This window comes from Phyllopteryx taeniolatus, chromosome 18 (genome assembly GCF_024500385.1).
Source record: "Phyllopteryx taeniolatus isolate TA_2022b chromosome 18, UOR_Ptae_1.2, whole genome shotgun sequence".
NCBI classification, from domain to species: Eukaryota; Metazoa; Chordata; class Actinopteri; order Syngnathiformes; family Syngnathidae; genus Phyllopteryx; species Phyllopteryx taeniolatus.
Genome location: NC_084519.1, coordinates 7,908,732 through 7,933,383, shown reverse-complemented (window position 1 = coordinate 7,933,383; position 24,652 = coordinate 7,908,732). Strand labels below are relative to the sequence as shown.

At 42.2% G+C, this 24,652-nt stretch overlaps 1 protein-coding gene across 7 annotated transcripts in view; it reads right to left on the bottom strand.

Moving 5' to 3' along the window:
- Nucleotides 1–24,652, bottom strand: part of col12a1b (collagen, type XII, alpha 1b) — a 120,059-nt gene that overhangs the window by 34,093 nt on the left and 61,314 nt on the right. For 5 of the 7 annotated variants that reach the window (XM_061753437.1, XM_061753433.1, XM_061753436.1 and 2 more), the window contains 23 exons: nucleotides 23,793–23,922; nucleotides 23,515–23,654; nucleotides 23,070–23,202; nucleotides 22,336–22,353; nucleotides 20,441–20,580; nucleotides 18,256–18,385; nucleotides 17,972–18,120; nucleotides 16,145–16,274; nucleotides 15,298–15,437; nucleotides 15,098–15,227; nucleotides 14,750–14,889; nucleotides 13,413–13,542; nucleotides 12,983–13,122; nucleotides 11,888–12,017; nucleotides 10,763–10,902; nucleotides 9,887–10,016; nucleotides 8,222–8,361; nucleotides 7,738–7,867; nucleotides 6,261–6,400; nucleotides 5,348–5,477; nucleotides 1,521–1,663; nucleotides 467–596; nucleotides 156–298 (listed from right to left, as the gene is read on the bottom strand). In XM_061753437.1, coding sequence (XP_061609421.1) covers nucleotides 156–298; nucleotides 467–596; nucleotides 1,521–1,663; nucleotides 5,348–5,477; nucleotides 6,261–6,400; nucleotides 7,738–7,867; nucleotides 8,222–8,361; nucleotides 9,887–10,016; nucleotides 10,763–10,902; nucleotides 11,888–12,017; nucleotides 12,983–13,122; nucleotides 13,413–13,542; nucleotides 14,750–14,889; nucleotides 15,098–15,227; nucleotides 15,298–15,437; nucleotides 16,145–16,274; nucleotides 17,972–18,120; nucleotides 18,256–18,385; nucleotides 20,441–20,580; nucleotides 22,336–22,353; nucleotides 23,070–23,202; nucleotides 23,515–23,654; nucleotides 23,793–23,922 — 3,006 coding nt within the window. The remainder of the gene's footprint in view (nucleotides 1–155; nucleotides 299–466; nucleotides 597–1,520; nucleotides 1,664–5,347; nucleotides 5,478–6,260; nucleotides 6,401–7,737; nucleotides 7,868–8,221; nucleotides 8,362–9,886; nucleotides 10,017–10,762; nucleotides 10,903–11,887; nucleotides 12,018–12,982; nucleotides 13,123–13,412; nucleotides 13,543–14,749; nucleotides 14,890–15,097; nucleotides 15,228–15,297; nucleotides 15,438–16,144; nucleotides 16,275–17,971; nucleotides 18,121–18,255; nucleotides 18,386–20,440; nucleotides 20,581–22,335; nucleotides 22,354–23,069; nucleotides 23,203–23,514; nucleotides 23,655–23,792; nucleotides 23,923–24,652) is intronic. The other 2 variants (XM_061753434.1, XM_061753435.1) reach the window with 2 other exon arrangements.

The following is a 24,652-nucleotide window of genomic DNA, read 5'->3' as shown; positions in this document are numbered from 1 at the left end:
TGGCTAAAACACACCCAGTGACACAATTGGACCCCTGGCGTGAGTCCCCCCCTCCAGTCACTAGATAAAAACTTGACAAAACTATATGATAAAGTGACAAAATATGTTTGCGATGTTTATTGAGAGCCCAGCTTTATGTGGGTAAGGGTACTCACATATTCGGTGATGGGGTCTCCAGTCATGGGTGCGTAGGCGATGCGGTACTGCCTCACGGGACCCTCTGCGTGGTCCCACCCAATGGTGAGAGAGTTGGTGGTGGCCTCAAACACTCGCAGGTTCCGAGGTCCGGCACGCGGCACTGTGAGCAGAACATGTTAAACATGCTGTCAGTCAAACCGCTGACTACAATGGCTATAGACATCACTTACTTATCATACCCAAATACTCTTAACTCTACAAATAAATAAGTCATCTTTCCAAATTTGAGTTTTGGTCTGCTAAACTAAATTGTAAACATTGTCTTCACATGTTTTGCCGTTGCTCTTCAGCGACAGTCCTTGTCCGTCGGGGTACATGGCGGCCACGCTGACCCGGTAAGGAGTGTCCGGAATCAGGCCGTCCAGGAAGGCGTTGTTGATGTTGCCGGGAACCAGCACCTTCGCAAAAAGTCAAACAACATGCCGTCATTCCTGGCAGCTTGGAGCGGAACGCCACCAGCTCACATCATCATCATCGTGTTATCTACCAGGATTTCTGATGCCAAATACTAACAAAGTCCTGAGTCGACAGACACAAACATCTTATGTGCAGCAGTGGGTAAACACACAGAAAATTGTTTGTTTTTTAATGCGGAAAATATCTCTTTCATATACAAATATTGAGTGATGACATAAATCAAATTAAAAAGAATTAAACAGTTTTTGTCACACTTTCTCCAACTGTGCTACTCATTCTGGTGTACATGCATTGGCCACCTGGGGCAGTGTAAGACAGCCATACGGATATACAGTACTGGAAGCTCAGTTCCTATCTCGACTTCCCAGTACGACAGTAATATTAGCCATTCTTCACGGAGGATAAAGAATACAGTGGACCCCTAAATAGTTGCGATTCACAACCCACGGATTCAATTTTTTCATTTTGTTTCAAATTTCTAAAATTGTTTTCAATTAATTATTATTATTTTTTTTGGGGGGGGGGGGGGGTAACCACCCCAAACACATTTAGTGGCAGTATACTCCCGCATATTCAATTGTTCCATATCTGCCGAAATTAGCCTGGGTCACCTGAATATGCCTGTAAGTATTGTTATATGGTCTGTCTAAATGTGTTGCTGCTCTATTTGTGTTCAGATATCCGTTGTTAAAAGGTAACAACACGACCACATAGATACTAATTGTTAGCCTGTGTGCCGATACAGGTTCCCATTATATGTTAGCATTCATGTAGCAAAAGCTATGTGGTTGCTTTAAATAAACAAGTTGTTAATTGTCTTTGTTTTATGTTAAGTTTGACAGTAATCTTCAGCTGAGAGTGGCAACAAACATTTTCAAGAACTGAAAAACAAAAAAAAGCCTCACCGACTGAGGCTGGGAGGCGGAATTCCAGGGGACGTACTCCACGCGATACTGCTGAACCTGGCCCGTGGCCGGCTCCCAGCGGACGTTGAGGCTGTTGGGGGTGGGGTTGAACACCTGGACGTTGCGCGGTGGCGTGCGCGGAACTGCAAGGAACGGAAGTGGAAGTCATTTCCTCTCAATCAGGCAACCAATCAATTGGATTTCATGTGATCACTGGGAGCAATCGCATCTTTGTAAGGATATCAAACTCAAAGTTTGCATAGATGAAAGGGATTGGGGCAGGCAATCAACATACAGAAAGCAATAAGACTCAGTGAGTGAATTGCAAATATACAGTAGGCAAACGGGGAGAGGGATGTTGACATCTTGTTTCCTGTAGAAGCCTGATACCTCAGTAGGGGATGTGGGGGATTTTGAGGGAGAGCTCTGGCCAGGAAAGAAATTAGAATTTCTCTTCACATTCATGTGGTAGCAGACAGCATGGCGATCTGCAATAACTCAGATATCGCCTCTGTAATAACTCTGATTTTCCAAACTGAAAATGCATTTTGGATTGAAGGTGAAACCTCTTCAACAACCAAGAAGAATCCAATTGCCTCCATTCAACTTCAGCGGATTACCAGGACCTGGATGACTAACAATCTACACAGACGACCAGAAATCTTGTTTGGAAATGTCATGTTTTTGGCTTCATTCACAGTTTCTTTCCAGTCAGAACTTCTGGTCCGAACTGAAGAAGCCTTTGGATTAAAGGTGAAACGTCTTCAACAACCAAGAAGAATCCAGTTCGCTCCATTCAACTTTAGCAGATGACCATGACCGAGATGACTGACAATCTCCACAGACATATCAAACTTCCTGCTATTTTCTTGTCAAGCTTGTCGTTAGTGCCCATAATGTTGGGGCTAATAGATGACACGCTACGCTCTGCTGTTCTTCCTTTCTACTCCTTGAGGACAAAACTATGGTTGGCTTTGGTACAACAAGAATGACAGGCCTTCCTAAAAAGCCTTGAGAATAAGGACTGGACGGAGAGAGTGCTGCTTCAAGAATTCACAGATGATTTTGACACATGTAGACGATGTAAAAGAAGGAACTAAATCAGATTTACATGTGGCGGAGTGGTGAAAGAGTGGGTAGCTCGTCTGTCTCCCAGTTCTGAGGTTATGGGCTTGAATTTCAGCTCCGACCTTCTTTTGTTGCGTTTGCATTTTCTCCCCATGCTCGTGGGGGGTTTTCTGCCCACATTTCAAAAACACGTTAGCTTTATTGAAGACTCTAATTTGAATGTGAGTGTGAATGCTTGTTTTCATCCTCATGTGTGACTGGCGACCAGCCCAGGGTTTACTTCCCCTTTCACCCAAAGTCAGCTGGAACAGACTCATCGGTGACCTTATGCTTTGGTTCTTCAGCGTCTGGATGACTTGCTGTGATTAATGGAGCAATGAATTCTGCTGTGTACCAGAAAATTCTGCAGGCGAATGTCCAGCCACCAGTTGGTGTCCTCGAACTCAAAAACTCTTGGGTTATGCAGCAGGACAACCGCCCAAAACATCTGTACTTAAGCATAAATGCAATTGAGATGCTGTGGTGTGACCTTAAATGCAGTTCATGCTCAAAAACCCTCCAATATGAAGAATTCCGCCAAGAAGTGTGGCTTCCACAGCGATGCAAAAAACTCATCAACAGTTATCACAAACATTTGGGTTCAGTTATTTTTGCCAAGGGTGCCACAATCACTTATTTGGCTCAAGGGACAATTACTCTTTCACGCAGAGTCAGATAGGTTTGGAGTTTTTCCCCTTAACGAATAGAACCATCATTTAGAACTGCCTTCTACATTTACTTGGGTTGTCTTTGTGAGACATTCAAATTGGCTTGCTGATGTGAAACATTCAAGTGTGAGAAATGGGTTAGTCATGGGGTTCATTGATGGAAAGCATGAGGCTGCAGATGAAGGAAAAAGAGCAGAAGAGTTGAAGTGTCCTCAAGGAAAAGCTTTCGCATTTAATGTTGAAGCTCACTAAAGCAAAGCAGATGTGTGCAAGCGTATACATGGCACTCGGAGACACTTCAGCTCCAAAAAAGACCCCCAAAAAAACAAAAAGGATGTAGTAGGTAGTGAAAGAGCCTGCAGACGATGTGGTCAGCAGTTACACAACTGCTGTTGTATAAGCACAACGAGACCACACCAAATTTCCATTCGTCTTTGTCTAAAGTCTTCGTTTGCATTCCAGCTCATGACTTCATCCTTGTCAATCTGATCCATTGCCTCCAGAAGCAGTGGTAGCAAGCAACCAAGTACAAATACTTCATTAATCTACTGATTTTTTTTAAGATATTGTACTTTATTTACCAGTATTTATTTTCTCTTTCTTACTTCCTACATTTGAACACAAATGTGTATTTTCTACTAAATACTTTACCAAATTGTTTTGTTACTTATTTTTTATTATTATGTTTTTGTTTGTTTTTAAACATTTATTTAGGGACAATGTACAACACATTTAAACTGAAACATTATTTAAGGCAAGGTAAGTTTGTTTATATAGTGAATTTAATATACAAGGTAACTCAATGTGCCTTACATGATTAATAGCAATTAAAAACAAAGAGAAAAAAGACATTTAAAAACAAAGAAAAATGAAAGACAGCATGCTAAAATTACACACAAAAAAAAACAATTTGATAATAAAGCCTGTTGTTTTTAATAAAGGACACCTAGGCGTATTTACGCTGCCATATCTTAAAGTTGGTCATTGTGGTTGTACATGGACAGCCAAGTATTTTTATGTGGCACTTGGTGGAAAAAGTTTGAGAACCAATGCATTAACTGATCTATCATTTTTTCAGTACTCAGTTGAACATGGGAACATGTTTTGAATGCATAAAATCCTGAGCCAACGCTGACTAGCTCTTGATTTAAAAAAAGGTTTTGTACGTTGTGTCAAGTTATCAAAATGGTATCTATCTATCTATCTATCTATCTATCTATCTATCTATCTATCTATCTATCTATCTATCTATCTATCTATCTATCTATCTATCTATACACACGCATATATATACATATATACATGTATATATATGTGTGTATATTTGTGTGTGTATATATATATATATATATATATATATATATATATATATATATATATGTATATACACACACACACATAACTATATCTATACTGTATAACTGACAGTAAAAGTATATATACACTTTTGTACTGAAGTACATTTCAGCATTTGTACATTTACCTTTACTTGAGTATATGAGTTGAAGCAATACTTCTACTTTGACCAGAGTATTTTTACTTCTACTTAAATACAGAGTGTGAGTACTTTTGCCACCTGTGACTGTCCAAGTTTTCAACAGTGCATCACACAGACATCAACAAAAGCTTCAGCTTAATGTTTGCCACTGGAACACTGTCTGGAATCTTTGCACAGCGCTCCAATTAAAACGGGACTTTGCTGAGTGAGCGCGACATGCCGTCTGTGCGCCAACCTGTCCAACACAACTCACACACACACGCGCACACACACACACACAAACACACGCACGCACACACACAAACACACACACACGTTCTGAAGAACTTTCCAACTTCACATTTGAATGTGACACTGACATCCCTCAGGGCTAAATCCTGGGTCCTTCCATTTTTCACTAATGTGTGGTCAACTGAGAGCTTCCCCGTATCTCTCATGCGGAAAGAGTGAATGGAGGTCTTTGAGCTGCTCCAAGTGTAAAGTGAACCGAGACAACTTCTGTTGTGATTTCGTGCTTTTTAAGTAAATGGAATTGAATTGAATATTAAACTTACGCGTTTTTCCAAGCTCAGACTGGCGCAGGCCCTCGCCCTCTGGGTACACAGGCACCACAGTGACGGTGTAGGGGGTGTCTGAGAGGAGGTTTCTCAGGACGGTGCTGGTGGTTCCTCCCGATACCTGCTCCTGATTGCACATTAACACAGGAATCAGGATGTGAGTGCTCAAATTTAGGACAAAACTTACACGTGCAACCAAAATGCAATTTAATTATCATACAGCAATCGTTTTGTAGAATTTCATGAGTTAGCCATCCATCCATCCATCCATCCATCCATTCATCCATTTTCTGAGCCGCTTATCCTCACAAGGGTCGCCGGAGTGCTGGAGTCCATCCCAGCTATAATTGTGCAGGAGGCGGGGTACACCCTGAATTGGTTGCCAGCCAATCGCAGGGCACACATAAACAAACATCCATCACACTCACATTCACACCTAGGGGCAATTTAGAGACTTCAATTAACCAACCATGCATGTTTTTGGGCTGTGGGAGGAAACCGGAGTGCCCGGAGAAAACCCACACAGGCACAGGGAGAACATGCAAACTCCACACAGGCGGGGCCGGGGATTGAACCCCGGTCCTCAGAATTGTGAGGCAGACGCTCGGCAACCGTGCCGCACATTAGTTAGCCACTAATGGGAAAATGGTTTAATCTGGTGGTAGACACTAAAAATGTGAAATATCTTTTCTTCTAAATGAAATGCTGACAATAGAAAATGCTTGCAGGCTTTTATTTTATACTGTAATGGCAGAGAGATTAAAAACTGGCATTCAATGAGGCATTTTTGGCCACCAAGGTGTTGGAACTACTGGGGAAAAAAATACTTCCAGTGTGTAGACAAATTAATGTTGTTGCTTATATTTCACATATACGTGAAGAAAGGAAGGAAGTCGGTACAGGTACTGACCATGTCCTCTGCACCGCCGGTGGCGGGCACATAGAAGAGTCGGTACTGGCGCACATTTCCCTCGGCCGGCTCCCAGGTGACCTTGAGGGTGCTGGTGGTGGGGTCGGTCACCTGCAGGTTCTTGACACCACCCAGCGCCTCTGTCAAACACAGCAGGCAACCATTACGCGGCTCTCAATTTCCTGTTTGACTCAGGACGCAGCTACAAATTAGGGCCGAGGTTGCCTTTGACCTCGAAGGAGCGCTAGATGGAGGCGGGCCTTTGACGCCGTTCGATGCTCCGGGGCGTTTCACAGAGGCCGAGTGTCAGTCACACAAACAGGACGGCTTTAATTGTGTACTTTGCTTTTACATCTTGCAGAATCAGAATCAGAATCATCAGAATCATCTTTATTTGCCAATTATGTCCAATAAACACACAAGGAATTTGTCTCTGGTAGTTGGAGGCGCTCTATTACCACAACAGACAGTCAATTGACAGAGAACACTTTTGAGACATAAAGACATTGAGAAAAAACAGTCACTGAGCAATAAACGGTTGCTAGTTATCTGGTAATGCGGTACAAATGTATTTATTATTATTTTATTTTTTTGACAATTGTGCAAAATGATGTAGAGTACAAATTTATTTATTATTATTTTTTTTTTTGTGACAATTGTGCAAAATGATGCAGAGTCCTCTAGCACTTAGAGCAGTTTGAATGACTAATCTCGCAATAGTCCGGTGCAATGACCATTGTGCAAAGGGTGCCGAGACTTCAAGGAGTGTATACAGTATAAAGTGATATTGTACTCGAGTAAGAGTACTGTCACTTTAGAAGGAAAATTAGTCCTCCCAAGAATTATTAGAGTAAAATTAAATAAGTATCCAGTGAAATACTGGAACTACTCAAGTACTGACTAACTGGTGAGTAACTTTTGATTTATAATTTTTTTTCAGAGCATGAGCGTCAAATAGCCAAAACTGTAAAATATAGCCAAAAAAGAATATAGCTCAAAGTAACGGAGTAATGTTTTTTTCTTAACAAAAATACTGAAGTAAAAGTAAAACGTTGCATTAAAACTTCTCTAACAAGTACAGTTTATCCAAAAAGTTACTGAAGTAAATGTTACAGAGTAATTGTAACACTGTGATGTCTTTGGAAATGTTCAGCGTAATTGCCTTCCAGCAGGTCCCTTTTTTTTTTTTTGTCAAAATTATTCCACTCGAATTGTCCGTTTCTTAGCAGGAATTAAACTCACTAGTCAATTCTTTGAAAAAGAAGTCGCTAGAGTCGATTTAAAAGTCGTTAAGAGGTCAACACTGTCTATGCTTTTGTAAACTAGCAACCATGTTGTTAGTGTAAGCAAGTGCACGTCAGTGAGGACGCGCTTTTAACTATGGACGCCACTGGATAAAGATTCAATTGTACTGAGCAATAAAATTGCTGAATCGAGCAGCCCTAGTTGCTCGACAGATTTCCAACCACGAACTCACTTGTTTTCCCATTCTCCGACATGCCCTTCCCCTCCATGTCGGAGTAGATGGGCACCACCGTCACTGTGTACTCCGTGTCCGGCTGAAGATCCCTCAGCATCGTGTTGGTAACCATGCCGGATTCCTGAGTCTACAAACACACGCACATCAGTGAAGACCCTTGAGAGTCTTTTGTGATTGAGGGCTATTCAAATAAACTTGACTACTAATCACAACTACGCACTTTCATGATCGCATGCCATTATGAATGGGCATATTTGAGAATCGCACTTGTGCACATCAGTAAGTGTCAGGGCTTTATTGACAGACTTAACGGTGGTGAGAGATTAACGAATGGAGGCTACGTTCAAATCTTGCTAGCAGTTTTAAAACTGCAAACCAACCCTTTAAGTACGAAGTGTGAATACTTTTGCCACCTGTGTTAGCAAGGGCACCGGCACAAGTAGCAAAAGCGAGTATGCGGTACGAAAGGACATGGGCCCACCATGAGCTCGTCTCCTCCGGCGACGGGCTTGTAGACGATCCGATACTGGCGCACGTCGCCCTCAGCCGCATCCCAGCGCACTCGCAGCGAGTTGGTGGTGGGGTCGCTCACGCGGAGGTTCTTCGCGCCACCCAGAGGCTCTGAAAAAGAGATGAGACGCATGACCGGCACGACCACGACGGCAGCGGGTGCGGCCGTCGAGTTGACCTCTGCCACGCGCTCCAGGTGTCTAAGCGAGGCACACCTGTCCATCGCACCGGAATGGCACTTGTGAAAAGTGTCCACGTGGGTTTGTGCAGTTCATGTCGGTACAGTGAAACACAGTTTATTGCATGGAATAGTATGTTCCAGACACGCCCACGAAAAGGGAAAATCTGACATATACAGACCATTTGAAAGAAATTCATCGTTAAATACGTTCAGCTACTTATTTATCACTTTCAGAAGATTACTGTAAAACTGACACATAAAACTAAAGACAAGTCTACATTGAATATTTAAATGCCAAAAAGTTAAACCAAAAACCACGTTATTTCATCCAACCAAAGTTTGCTATCTTAATGTAAAACACCATAGATGGTCTTACAGAAATTAGGATAGATTTTACGGTAATTCTCAACCTTCAAACGACTGACTTGGAGCAGCAACACATACTAAGAAAGTATACAACAATACTCAAAGGCATATACAGTATATTCTCTCTACTCTGTTGGAACAACCATTATTACTGGAGTTTAGAAGGGGACCTTGTGTGTCAGTTCTTCTTGCTACTAAATGTGCTGCATCTCTTCCAGTAGTACTCAGTGCTGCCAACCGGCATGTTCTGGTAAAAGGAGGGAGTACACTGAAGGAACACAACTCTAAATTCAGACTTGCCTGTACACTGTATAAAGGCATACTAAAAAAAATGAGTGCTTCAGAATCTTACCATGACATCTACTGTATGCTACCTCCCGTCAGCCCTTCTATTGTGTTTCACATTAGATCTTAGTTTTAAGCTAACATGCTTTGGTTAGACAAAATGAAGTGGTTTGGTGGACCACATTACATGTTTTAATATAAGCTGTTTAATTCTCTTTTGTTTTATGTGTCAGTTTCAAATGTGGCAGAAAAATGCTTGAAGCAAACATGCTTTGCCTCTGATTTGGAGAGCTGTGTGACTGAGAGCATCTTCTTTTCCTTTTCCTCAAAGTGATATTATAGGATACATTTCTTGACAGAGAGAGCGAGAGTGTGACAACAGGCCTACTTAAACACTTTCTGAAAAGTATTTTAATTAGCAGTGTTTTGATATGTTTAAATGTATTTATAGCTTAAGGAGGGGTATTTTTTATGTCTTTATATGTTCTCATTGTGGATTTTCGCCGATTACAGTCAAGACAGTATGCCTGTCGGGTACATAGTGAGTTGTACTTTTTATAACATATTTTTATTTGTTTCTATGCCAGTGACCATCCAATTATTTCTTAATGTGAAACTGGTCTGTGGCACCAGAAATGCTGGGGATGGCTGTTCTAGCACATTCCACCGCTTGTTAATTACGCTGGACAATCACGTCCATGTCTCAGCACAATATTCAATTCAATGACTCGGCGACACAGATTGGCCCGGAATGCAAGCCTGTTTGCTCGGACCCCGAATGCCTCGTCCGGCGCTTGCACTTACTGGTCTTGCCCTTGTCGGCCTGCAGGATGCCCTCCACGTCAGGGTAGATGGGCACCACGGCCACGTTGTACACTGTGTCCGTGTCCAGGTTCCGCAGGACGAGGTTGGTGGTGCCACCTGACACCTCCTCCTGCCAGTCGTTAGAAAGAAACAAGCACAAATACTTGCTAACTGTACTTAAGTACATTTTTCAGGTATCTGTACTTTACTTGACTAGTTATTGTTACATCAAATGCATTATTTTTCAATTTCATTTCATTACACGGAATGAAAAGCAGACATAGGTTTACATGAAAACATTTGAATGAAAAAGATCAGAGAAAAGAATACATTTTCTATTTTCTGCCCCCTTTTACAAAATATCTTTACATTTCACATTCAAATTTCCCTTTTGACCTCTCTATTCAAATAAATCACCAAAGTCTTCTGAAAGGGTTTTTACATCACTGTCTTAATTTCATAATTATTTTCTCCCCTTGATTTAATGGGTTTTTAAATTATTATGATTATTATTATTTAAATTAACCGAGCTTGACTCTGTTTTCTGACTGAGGTTGTTCCACAATTTCACACCTTTCAAGTATAGTCATTTCCATCACTTTGGTTGTAAATCTTGCTATTTTAAAGACTTCTTCCAGCTACCGGAGGGTTTAAGCAGATATATATCTTTGCAGCTCCAACACGTCGTTAAGTGTAGTTATAAGAAAGTTGCTAGACGAAGTAGCATCCATTTTCCTAGGTCGTAATAGTGGTATTTGATTGACAGTTGACAGGTGAGCAGGGTGTGGTTCCAGGGCATTTTGCGGACTTGCCCACAGTGTTTGAGAGTGGAGACAACGGCTTGATTATTCACAATTTCGCCCTACTTTTACCTACCGTGCGTTGTTCTCCGTCGGGTTCTGCCGAATACGTGACCCTGTAGCTGCGCACATTGCCCACCGCCGGCTCCCACCGCACTGTCAACGTGTTGATGGTCGGGTCCACCACTTGCAAGTTCTTCACTCCCCCCACCGGATCTGATGGGGACAAGGCGTAGCACAGTATAAGGCATAAATACACATGAATGTGGAGAGTGTTGAACTCTCTGGGTCCAGGGGTCCCTTTAGAGAGGAAACATTTTTCCAAGGACCCCCTTAGAATCCTAATGCCAACTACATAACTACAAGAGGAATTCAAAAGTTGTAATGATACGTTAACAAATGTATATATTTTTTGACAAATAAATTATAATGCTGTGAGAGGAAAATCATATTTTTTCAAGAAAAAGCTCATAATCTTGAGAATTTTTGTCAGGACAACAAGTGTTAAATGTATGAGATTAAAGTATATTTTTCCAAGATAAAGTATTTTTGATAACAAAATTCATATTTTTGGAGGAAAAAAGTTTGACTGTTATGAGAATCCAGTTTTATTTTTTCCAAGTAAAAGGTCGTCACCTTTACACAAACAAAGATGTATTCTGTTAAAAACATTTCTATAATCTTACCACAATAAAGTTGTATTTTTCCAAAATAAAAGTCATAATATTATGATATACGAGTTTAATACAACACAACAATACAAAATCATGTTTGCAATACTATGCCTTTTATTCTGGATAAGACACCTTTATTCTCCAAAAAAATACACCTTCATTCAACATTAGTAAACAAAACAAACAAAAAATTGGAATTTTATCCTATAGTAATATAGCTTTTGTTCTATAAAAATATACATGCAAATTTATTCCTGTAATAATAAGCCTTTGTTCTAAAAAAAATGTCTTTAATCACTGGAGATGCCACATTTATGTAAAAAATATCAGATATTTTCTTTGGCCCAAAGCTAAGGTAGGGAAGATTAATTTGTTTGTTTTATTGACACTTTTTATACATTTGTGCACTTTTTAATGATACAACATAATTTACTGCAAATTATTTTACGGTGCCCCAAGCTCCGACTCTCGGACCCCCAGAAGACCCCAGTTTGCTCTAAAAGACAGCCTCAGCCATCCCCACTCACATGTCTTCCCGTTTTCCGTCTGTGGCAGTCCCTCCATCTCGTGGTAAACGGGCACCACGGTGACGCTGTACTCCGTGTCAGACTGCAGTTTCTTCAGCACAGTGGAGGTGGTGGATCCGGACACCTGGTCCTGGTTTAGGGAGGAAGGGACGCAGGTGAGACTCTTAGCAGACGCCACGTCCAAAAGACAGAACAGTCCACAATCTGACCTTGGCGGTGTTCCAAATCACTTCCTATCCACTATAGTGCACAATAGCGTCTTGACATTCAGGACTTCAGGAAGCTCTTCCTTTAGCTTTGGTGTGTCCAGGACATTGTGGGCTTGGATTTGTAAACTCATTCCCTTTTTAGTCAACTATAACGTCCAAAATATCAAAATCTCTATATAGTGATTAGCACAGGCGTTTGTAGCCCATTTTTGGGACCGTACCAATACCGGGACCGTACGAAAAAAGAGTCAGTCTGGAGAATGGTGAGCAAGGAAGTAAGTACTACTTGTTTACAGCTGTAGAAGTGAATACACGTTCTGTGTGCACACTACTGCCGTGGTTATTTGCCATATACAAATTAAGAAGACCAGCAACCCAATTAGTGCAAAGCATATTTTACAGGTCAAATAATGAGAAATCTGGCCGTCTCATCTGCCAGGCATAAAAGACCAACTACAATATTTTGGAAAAGGGCATCCTGGGCATTTCCAACACAAATTATCTTGCAAAGCGGATAGAAGGACATCAAACATTATAAAAATGTGTGATGGTATGGGACCGTTAAAGCCAAGGTGCTACTACAGACAAGCTAATGAATGACTGAACTTTTAAATCCTATTGGGACACACCGAGAGGGTGGAGCGTATAGAATATTCTGCTTCTGTTTCATGGAAATAGCATTGAAACTTAAAAAAACAGTGACATTTATCTTACCTGGCAGCAGCCCTAAACCTCTAATCTAAGAATCCCACTGGTGAATAGGAAACAAGGAATATCTGCACAATACTGAACACATCCATTCATTCATTTCAGCCTAGTGTCTGTCGGTCACACTCTTTTGTCCTCTGGACTTATCCGAGCATGTGCTTCTCGAATCGGGACTCACCACATCCTGGTCTCCGCCACCGGTCGGCACCCAGATGACGATGTACTCGCGCACGTTGCCCTCGGCCGGCTCCCAGCGCACGTTGAGGGTGCTGGTGGTCGGATCGACCACCTGAAGGTTCCTCACCATGCCCAGCGGCCCTGAGAAAACACACCGAATATTCTTATACACTGCAACCTTGACGTACAAGTTGAATTTGTTCCGTGACCAAGCTCGTCATGCTATTTCCTTGTATGGTGTTACTTTAGTGTTGCAAACTAACATTTTAGTTACAAAGGAGCTTAAGATGCCGCACAAAGTGAAAAAAATGTGAGCAATAATAAAAGCTCAGGAGCCAGGGCCCTCGTAAGTCAACGTACAACCGAGCTTCTTTGGAAGTTCCAAATCCATTTGAGTCACACGTCAGCGCAATTTGGTGGCGGGCACTCACTGGTTTTGCCGCTGTTGGTGAGAGTGGGCCCGTCGCCCTCGGCGTAGACGGGCACCACGGTGACGGTGTAGCGGGTGTCGGGGAGGAGCTTCTCCAGGACGGTGCTGGTGGTGCTTTCAGACACTTGCTCCTGCAAAATGACATCATCAACATGTCGGAAGACATCCTGATGATTAAGATGTTGTTCGAACGTAACGGCCCGCCTTTGGAAAAATAACTGACACAATGTCCAAAATATTAATAATCCCTGTAAATGTCTTCCACATACTGCTATTTTATGGGGTTCTAGAAGATAATGCACGGTTCACTCCCAGACAATTGGAAGCTTTGGCTTTTACCACTTTAATTACAATACTCCATCTTCTTCTCCAGTGGGGGTCTACTACAGAACCCTCTCGCACCCGCTGGCTGAGAGAGGTAATGCCTTTTTCAATACTGGATAAGATCAGAACTTCTACAAGAGGTAGCGGTATCTAACTACATTTCAAAAGAAATGGGACCCTTTCTTGACATTTTTTAACTCCATTCAAACCTTACTGACTGAATGATTGAGCCCCCCCCGCCTCTTCCTCATCTCACTTCTTGTTGTGTGTGCTTCTCGGGACGAACGCTCTTGTGAAGATGGTGAAATGTGGTCCTTTTATGTATACCTGAATAAGCCTGACATGTGAGGTCATACAGAAGTGAAATAGCACTGTTTTTGTGTCGATCTTCCAATACAAATATTTGTTTTAAATGTATGACGGTCCACTGACTACATAATTAGCATAGCCTTCCTCAAGGTTCTAACAGCAGAAGTGGGGGACTGAAGTCAAATGACTTGACTCAAGTCAGACTAAAGTCGCCAATTTTAGGATTTGGGATTTGCTTGGCTAAAACCTGACTCAACTTTGACTTGGTATTCATGAGACTCCACCTGACTTACGCGTGAACTATATGATATTTTCAAGGTAGTGTGGCATTTGTTTTGTATATGAAAGAAAATGTTTTTTTGCGGCGTGAGCACGCAAAGCAGGCAACCCACCAGTAGGCTATCTGATAAACCAAGTATCATGAAGGGAGGTTTGAAGATTATTACATTTGGATGAAAGGATTATGTTTTTGATTAACTTGGTAAAGAGAATGGCAACGTGCAATGTTTGCAACTCAAAGATAAGTGACACAACAACTACGACATCTAATGTCATCCGTCACTATAAAAGTTTGAGTTTAGCTCAGCAACCGCTGGTCAAACATGAACTAAGCTTCATTTCAGTTATGCATTTAATTGAGAAGACAACAACATTTTAAAAGTTTGACATTGCAGACACCCCAAAAAGGACTTTTTTAGCACTCACCACAATCTCCAAGCCACCGTCTTCTGGCATGTAGATGATCTTGTAGCCCTGAACGTTCCCGTCGGCAGGGTTCCAGGTGACCGTGAGCGTGGTGATGGTCGGGTTGGTCACCCGCATGGTGCCCACGCCGCCCAGTGGCACTGCAGGAAGGTATTTGTGGGATGTCAATATGACAATTCTACATGACATCACAACAAAAATGTACAATCCTCCACATGGCAGAAATCCAAGTGTTCTCCCATGGCACCGCGAAGGTTGCGCCACCAGAAGTATTCCCCCGCCTATTGTTTCCAAACATTCTGAATTGGCCTGTCAGTTGCCATATTGCCATTGATTGAGTTGACTTACGAGTCTTTCCGGTATCAGTCTGTCGTTTTCCCTCCCTGGCCGGGTACACGGGTAACACCGACACAGAGTAGGCGGTGTCAGGAAGGAGGTTCCTAAGAATGATGTTGGTGCTGGTGGCAGGAACTTGCTCCTGTGGAAGGTATGGCCGTAATAAAAAAACAAAAACGAAATGACCACTTTGAACCGAGCGCCGTCCTCACCATCTCCTCCCGGCCGCCAGCGACGGGCACGAAGAAGACTTTGTACAAGCGAACGGCTCCGTCGGCCGGGTCCCACTTGACGTTGAGAGAGGTCATGGTCGGGTCGGTCACCTGCAGGTTCTTTACGCCACCCAGAGGCCCTGAACACCATAAACCGCCATAGTGAAGCTCCACATTGTAGACTACACCAGCAACTATCTACTGTATCTAACCATCCATTAGGTACATATTTGGTGTATTGGTGTAGAGATACAGTGAACTCCCACCAAATCGTGATTTATCGTTCACACCCCCACTATATCGAGGATTTTTAAGTGATTGGTTTGATGGATTTTTACAATATACAGATGTAATGGAAAATGTCATATTTGATATTATAGAACTGGTTTCAGTGTGTTTATGTACCTATAATAGTGAATGGCAACTGTTGGTTTAATTAGTATGCACGAGAAGTGACTCCAGTCTGTCTGCTTAAGAACAATGGCGAAAGGTGGAGGTGCAAAGCCGACTGCATGCATTCCCAAGAGAGGAATTTTGCTGATTTTTACTTATCGGAGGTGGATCTTGAACATTTCTCCACGGTAAACAGGGGTTCACTGTATATAATTTAATATTGAACCGGGTTGTGCAAATGATCAGAATTTTAAGAAGAATTTTAACCAGGAAGAACCCTGGATATGAAAAAAAATATTGGGACGCAGGTCTGAATTGATTAGACGCTTGCGCCTGAATCTGGATGGTTCATCTTGTCGGGACAATTGTACACTTCTAACTTTGAGGGAAGTGTTTGAGGAAGTTCAATGGTCCTTCTTGCCCGGGATTCTTGAAACGCCCCGTCACTACTTACTTGTCTTTCCGTTTTCCGACATGATCTTGCCGTCCCCCTCGGCATAGACGGGCACCAGCGAGACGGTGTAGAGGGTGTCGGGCTGCAGGCCCCTCAGGGTGGTGCTGCTGGTGCCAGCTGACACTTGCTCCTAAAACCCACAACCACAATTGAGTCTTATTTCCAAATAAAAATGATAATCACATCTGTGAGCCAGTCGCTATGTGGGCTATGGTAGTAGATATGGGCCATCTGAGCTGGAATTTGAAATTCTAACACTGACTTTTTTTTTTTTTTTTTGTAATAGTGTCAGTGTCACATGACGAATGAGGTGTAACTTGATTATCTGTATCCATCCATCCATTTTCTGAGCCGCTTCTCCTCACTAGGGTCGCGGGCGTGCTGGAGCCTATCCCAGCTGTCATCGGGCAGGAGGCGGGGTACACCCTGAACTGGTTGCCAGCCAATCGCAGGGCACATCGAAACAAACAACCATTCGCACTCACAGTCATGCCTACGGGCAATTTAGAGTCTCCAATTAATGCATGTTTTTGGGATGTGGGAGGAAACCGGAGTGCCCGGAGAAAACCCACGCAGGCACGGGGAGAACATGCAAACTCCACACAGGCGGGGACGGGGATTGAACCCCGCACCTCAGAACTGTGAGGCTGACGCTCTAACCAGTCGGCCACCGTGCCGCCTGATTATCTGTATGTTGGATGAATTGAAAACAGTTGAATTGCTTCTCCTTGGCTTCAACCTGGATGTTGACATCTTGTTTTTATTTTTTTGTGTAAAATTTGAGTTTGGATTCAGTTTTTTCCCATTGCTTTTTAGGAGCTCTTGATTTTTCTTGCACTGAATTTTTTGAAAAGTTGAATTTTGCATGGCAATTTCACAAGAACTCCTGTTCTTGAATTAAAAAAATCTAATTCTTACGAAGGGCGGCACGGTGGACGACTGGTTAGAGCGTCAGCCTCACAGTTCTGAGGACCCGGGTTCAATCCCCGGCCCCGCCTGTGTGGAGTTTGCATGTTCTCCCCGTGCCTGCGTGGGTTTTCTCCGGGCACTCCGGTTTCCTCCCACATCCCAAAAACATGCATTCAGTCACTGATGGTGTAGTGGTACACTCGCCTGACTTTGGTGCGGGCAGCGTGGGTTCAGTTCCCACTCAGTGACGGTGTGAATGTGAGTGCGAATGGTTGTCCGTGTCTATATGTGCCCTGCGACTGACTGGCGACCAGTTCAGGGTGTAGTCCGCCTTTCGCCCGAAGTCAGATGGCATATGTTCCCCAGCGCCCCGTGACCCTAACCAGGATAAGGGGTGTTGGAATTGGATGGATGGATGGATGGATGGACATTTAAACTCAAACTTCCATCCATTTTCTGAGCCAATTCTCCTCACTAGGGTCGTGGGCATGCTGGAGCCTATCCCAGCTATCATCGGGCAGGAGGCAGGTTGCCAGCCAATCGCAGGGCAATTTTAGAGTCGTGAATTAACCTACCATGCATGTATGGGGAATGTGGGAGGAAACCGAAGTACCCGGAGGAAACCCACGCAGGCACGGGAAGAACATGCAAACTCCACACAGGCGAGGCCGGATTTGAACCCGGGTCCACAGAACTGTGAGCCAGATGTGCTAACTAGTCGCCCACTCAAAAATTTTTATTCAGAAATTCTAACTCAGCAATTTTAATTTCGAAATTCTAATCCAAAATCAGAAAGTGAAATTCCGAAGCTCAAATTGAGAAATTCCAAGTGAGATGTGACTGATATGCTTCCATAGGCTTCGCTGCCCCCGCAGGCCACAGGAAGCTTCCTGCCTGCCGGTGGGCGGGTGTTCCTACCAGTCCTACCATGCTCTCGGCACCTCCTGCAGCAGGAGCGTAGATGACTTTGTACTCCTTGACGCGCCCCTCAGCCGGCTCCCAGCGCACGTTGAGCGTGGTCATGGTCGGGTTGTGCACCTGAAGGTTCCTCACGCCGCCCAGAGGTCCTGCAGGGGCAAGAATCAGTTACCATGACCACCAAATAACTCCATTGCACAAGAATTTAAGAGTAGCTTCTGCTGTTAACACCACTATGAGGAGCAATTCAATGGTTGTGTTGGGTATGAGGGCGTGTTCCTCACTGGTTCTCCCTTCTGCCGAAACGTCTCTGCTGGGTCCGGTGGCGTAGACGGCAGTCATGGTGACCCGGTACGGTGTGTCAGGGGTCAGCTTCTGCAGGACGGTGCTGGTCTTCTTGCCTCCCACCTGAGTCTGTTTGACAGCAAACACGAGAGGTGAAGATAACAGCAGTCCGGGACTCCAGGAAGACTTACAGTAAGTTAAGGTACTTTTGTGCCATCTGAATTAGCATTTTTGTTTTCATTGATTTTGTAAAGATGTCTTTGTTTTTTTTTTTAATACACTGAATTCTTTGAGAAGTTGATTTACTTGGCATTTTAAAAAGAACTGAATATTTGTGCTAGACGTGTTCAAACTCAGAAATTCACATTTAAATTAAGAAATTCAAACTCAGAAATTAAAATTTTGAAATTCTAATTGAAACTCAGACATTGAAATTCAGAAATTCAAATTCAACCTTGAAAATTCTAACGTAGAACATCTAATTCAAACCCATGAATGAAATTTCCGAAATTTAAACAGAAATTGTAAAGTAGAAATTCTGATTCAAATTTGGGAATTGAAATTCAGAAATTTAAACTGAGAAATTCTAATTTATAAATCCTAATCCAAACTCAGGAACACGAGAGCTCAAGTTGGAGATAACAGAGGTGGGGGCCTCGCATTGAACGTTACACAATTTTTCGACTTGCTTGGCTGAAACTCACGAAATAATTGACTTGACTTTGACTTGAACTACTTTTGTCTGTTTAAATGTGAGAATCCAAATTTTCAACTGAGTGCGAGTTTTGTTTTTGAAATCTGTTTTTGCACAAACCTGACACCAATTTATTTTTTCATCAAATCGGCAAAAACAGAATGGCAACGTGCATTGTTTGCAACTCAAAAACACTAGGGCTATAAAAAGTCCACACACCCCTGCACAAATGCCAGTTTTTTGTGATATAAAATAATGAGTCCAACATAAATCAGTTGGAAGTCTTTTCCACAGTTAATGAGACCTATAACACGTAGAACTCAATTTAAAAAACAACAATTTGTCTTTGAGGGGTAAAATGAAAATAAACAACTGAGATAACGTTGCACAAGTATGACCACTCTTTTCTAACTGGGGATGTGGTTGTATTCAGATTTAACCACTCACATTCAAACTCATATAAATGGGAGCCATCATACATCTGCCACCATTGAAAGTGCCTCTGATTAACCCCAAATAGAATTCAGATGTTCTAGTAGGCTTTTCCTGACCTGAAGGTTTTGTGCAACTGACTGCAATTTGAAACGCTCCTGCTTGACTAAGGCCCCAGTTTGAGCCTCACAGCATGATACCACTGTGCTTCACTGTATGTTCGGTGTTCTTTTGGTGATGAGCAGTGTTGCCCTTTTGGAATTATGGCCTCGGTTCCATCGGACCAAAACAGAGGCGTTTGCGTTTGTGATTAAAACGTGATTGTGAATGTATTAATACAGCTAACTAAAACAGTTAGTGCAAAGTTTGTGCAAAGTGGCTAATGTGTGTCAAACATATTATAATTTCATATTGACACTTTGCCAGTTTTGCACATCTCTGTAGTGGCATTATGACCGTTGTCATTGTTGTAGCTTTGTCACTCTGCATCATTTGCACAATTGTTGTTGATCAGTATTACCACACCAGGGGACACTTTATGTTGCATAACGACTATCTGTGTCATTTGTGTCATTGTATCAGTATTACGGCACTACCTGACGCTTTATGTTGCTTGATGACTGCCTGTACTTTAGTGTTTGTCCTAAATGTAAATGTTGTTATAGTGGCTTGCTTGCTGTAGTACTAGAGTGTCTCCCAATACCAGAAACAAATTCCTTGTGTGTTTCAACATACTTGGCCAATAAAGACGATTCTGATATATATGTTGCGACTCAGCAAGATTGTATGATGTGACTTATGGCATGCTTAACTGCAGTAATGACTTCACGCAACTTCCAACTCGGGCCTTACTTGAAAGGTGAAGGTTAATTAACACTTGAGTTTACTTGCGCACATGTGACTTAGTGGTACCTCTGAGGATAAGAACCATTTTCACGTTCCCGCACAATTCTTTCCAGATGTCGTGATGTCATACGTGCACGGGTCAAGGTTTCTAAGGGCGTTTGCGTTGCGATAAGAAGAAGAATGTGAGTGCGGCGACGTGAGCGTTGACGTACCGCGAGCGGCTCGCCTCCTGCCAGCGGAGCGTAGAGGATTTTGTAGTTCTGCACGGGTCCGGGGGCCGGGTCCCACTTGACCGCCAGGGTGCTGAAGGTGGCGTTGTAAACTCGCAGGTTGCGAGGAGGCTCCGGGCGCACTGACACCGCAACAAACACACAAAACAAAGTCAAGCACACACACGGGAGACAATGGCGGTGTGGATGAGGATGGTGGTGGTGATGATGATGGTGATGATGATGATGATAATGATGATGATGATCATACAGGTATTGATGGTGACAATTCTGTTTCAAAGGCTAATGGAAGAAGCATTGATTATGAGGCAGGTTTGGTGGTAAGGGATTGATCACAAATTGATGGTGGTGTAAAGTTACAATGAAGTACAAATACTTGGTTAATGTGCCTAAAAAGCAAAACAACAACAAAAACGTAATAACTGCCCATAACGTAGTATATTTTTTAGACTTTTTTTAAGACTATGACGTAGTCGTTTTTTTAAGTATTTGTACTTCCACTTAAGCACTGCAATTATTAATTGAGTGCAATTACCTTTGCCAACGCTGCATAATGATGATTACAAGTATGAAAAAGGAACAAAAGCATTAGAATGTATTCATTTATTTTGGGGGTGGGTATATGACCACTCTGTGACAACCAAACCTACAGCAACACATGCAACATGTTTGATGATGATGATAATGATGATGTCACAACTCGTGTGATGATGCCATGATGTTACATGAGATGAATTGGACACATGGACCTGGTGAACGTGAGTCAAGGTGATTGATAGGAGCAATGTCTATTTATTTTTCGTGGCTGCACTGCTTCCAGTTGGAGTATGTGGTTGTTAGATTTTATTTTTTATTTTTTTGTCCCATCAGCCTTCAGCGTTTCTGTTGCCATGTCAACGTAATCTGCTCAGGGCCTTCAAATCATGAATCGTGTATCTTCGACTATAATAGCAATGGGACTGTTTCTTGAATTAATCGCATTTCAAATTTGTCCTCACATGACCACAGAGCTGGCCCTCGATGACATCAGCAATATACCATTCTCTAATTGGTTGGTCAGATCAAGTTTGACTAGCAAAACACGTCTGTATCGTTCAGCACACATGAATACATTTAATAATCAGCATCTCAGGTGAATATGATGTATTTCTCTTTTTTAAATTGTTTTCCTTTGTTATTAGATAAATAGATTGTGAAGTGCTCCAGATGATGTACGTAATATTGTTCATTATATTGCATTTTTATAAATAATAATAAAAACGAAGACATATGCTTACATGAACACAACATTCAAATGGAAAGGAGCAGAGGAAATCTTTTCTGCCCCTTTTTACAGGAAAATATTGACATTTCCCATTCAAATTTCCATTTTAGCCTCTCAAATCCACCAAAATTCTCTAAATGATTTTTAACCTATTCTGCAGACAAAGTCTTAATTCACCACTTCATAATTATTTAATACCCTCAATTTAATTAGCTTTTTAAATATATTAAGAGATTGTCTCTTTTGTTTATTTAGGTTGTTTCAGAACTTCTCCCCTTTCACTCTTATACTAATTTTGATCCCTTTGGCTCTAATTTTAAAGAATAATGTGCCTTTTTGTGTTGTATTTATGGTTTCTAACTGGAACGTGATAGTGGTGGCATGAGGAGTCGGTTAAGTCCCCACTGAAGTACCAAGTGCACATCCCACCACTGATTGACACAGTACCATAACAATGATACGAGACGTGGCAATATGGTTATCTTAGTAGTATGTTTATGATGTAAGCAATGAACGTGAGTGTCTGACTTGATGGACACACACACACACACACACACACACATGCAGTTGTGAAGGGGAAAATAAACAAATCAAGACCATTTCATTGACATACCGCTCACAGCCTTCAACACTACAAAGAGAAAACAGGTTCATTAAAGTGTAACACTCCCATACATATTGTATGCAGTATATGAAGCTAAAATGCAACTCTTAAAAAGTTTGGGATGCTGGGGTGAAACTTCAGGATGAATCAAAAATGTTGACAGCAGGCCTTTCTGTGACTCTTCCAGTCTCTCTGTTGCAGGCTGCTGATGACACTAAGGTCAGTGGCCACTTCCTGTTTGATGGTGATATACTGATGATAAATTGTTTGGTGGCGCCTGATGTCAAAATGTGAACAGCTTGATGAAGAGATTAAGGAGCCAGCGATTAATCGTTTCAGCCCTAGATCAATAAAAATCGCTATATACTGATTAGGGGGTATTTGATTAATCATTTCAGCCCTAGAGGCAACTATAGCATACAGTATAAAAATCTTGTAGTAATTAGGGAGCAGGAAATTATGTATGATTCCGAACAAACTGCGTTTGGAATCATTCATCATCCCCGACTCCCTAATAACTACAATGGGATTTTCCACCAGTTGTGTATTTTTATACAAGGTCAAATTAAGTTCACCAGTAAATGTTACAGTGCATTTTAGGTTTATCCTGATACTTTAACCAGAAGCTCAAGATCCCAAACTTTGTATGAGTAGTGCGTACAGTATATTTTCTATTTTGTTATAATTACATTTCCTTAAGTCAAACAAGTGTGTTGCTGTATTGATAGGAGCAGACGACTCACATGTGCGCTCGTTTCCCATCAAGTCTTCACTTTCCGATTCATCGGGGTAGATGGCCGTCACGGTGACTGTGTACTCGGTGGCCGGGTCCAAGTTCTCCAGAAGATGCGATGTCTCATCATTGCCCAAGATGGACTGCACGGCGACGGACACACACAGACATGAAAATCGTTATTTATTTTGAAGCAAAATTTTTTTTTTTAATGGTATAAAGACAAGCCCAAATTTAGAGTTGTGTGAGTTTACTGATTAATGGATTTTAAAAGTAACTATGTTAGATTACAAGTTACATTTACAAGTTACATTTGTTGCTAGCAGGGTTGCTAGCAGAAGTTAACTTGAAAAAGTAATCTGAATACTCGTTACACCTTTGAAAAGTAATTTAGCTACTTCAATGATTATTTGATTTTAAAAATAACTACGTTATTGTTTGTGGTTTTAGCTTACAGACTGGAAGTCGGTATGTCCTTTCTTGACCCAGCCGATGCGGTAGAGCGCCACATCGGGCGCCCCATGCTCCCATGTGGCCCTGAAGGAGGTCAGGTCCACATCAGAGAACTTGAGGTTCTTCGGGGCGGGAACGACGTCTGTTGAGAGAAAGCAGGAGGAGTGCACATGACTTTAACTCCTTGTAGACTGCTCGTTAAAGGAACTGAAAAATATGAATGTTGCTGATTCACTCAAAAAAATCATAAAAAAAATAGTGTGGGAAAACTGTGGCAGACCCGTAATTCCCATTCCGAGCATGGGGTTCCCGGGACCCTCATCGTACACGGGAGTCACGGCCACGTCGTACTCCGTCTGGGAGGTGAGGCCCGTCACGTCCAGGGTGGTGACGTCGCTGCGGACTTCCACCTGTTGTGGGAAAATGACCTTCTCAAACATATGCACTGTGGCCAACATCACGATTATAAGTGAACCCTTGCATTATCGTGATTCCTTGATCACGCCCCGCCATATCACAGAATTTTAAGCCATCATTTTTATGGGATTTTATACGGGCAAGTCAGTTGGGCACATTCTAAATACTCTGTAATTTTCTCTCAAGTTGTAAATATATTTAAGTAATAAATACTCTCTTAAGTAGTAAGTGGGTCATTTTCATATATTTGACCAATTCCAGTAAAGACATTGCCCATTGAATTTTATTTTGAAAATCAACAATTTTACTGATATGAGTATTTTAATTATTCTTAATTGTTATTATTCAAAAGTTAACAATTGTTTCTAAGAAGAAAAAAAAAAATAATTCTTAAGTGATATTTTCCGCTAAGGCTACCCTTTGTCACCGCTTCTGTTAACTTTATGGACAGAATTTCTCGCCGCAGCAGAGGCGTTGAGAGAATGTGGGTGGTGACCTCAGCTGTGATGTTCAACTCTTGCTGGAACGGTTTGCAGCGGGGTGTGGAGCAGTTGGAATGAAAATCAGCACCTATGAATCTGAGGCCCTCTCCGGGTCAAGGAAGAGATCCTGCCCCAAGTGGAGGATTTCAAGTATTCCGGGGTCTTGGTCACAAGTGAGGGATTAATAGAGGGGGAGATCGACAGACGGATCGGTGCAGCATCTGCAGTGATGCGGACTCTG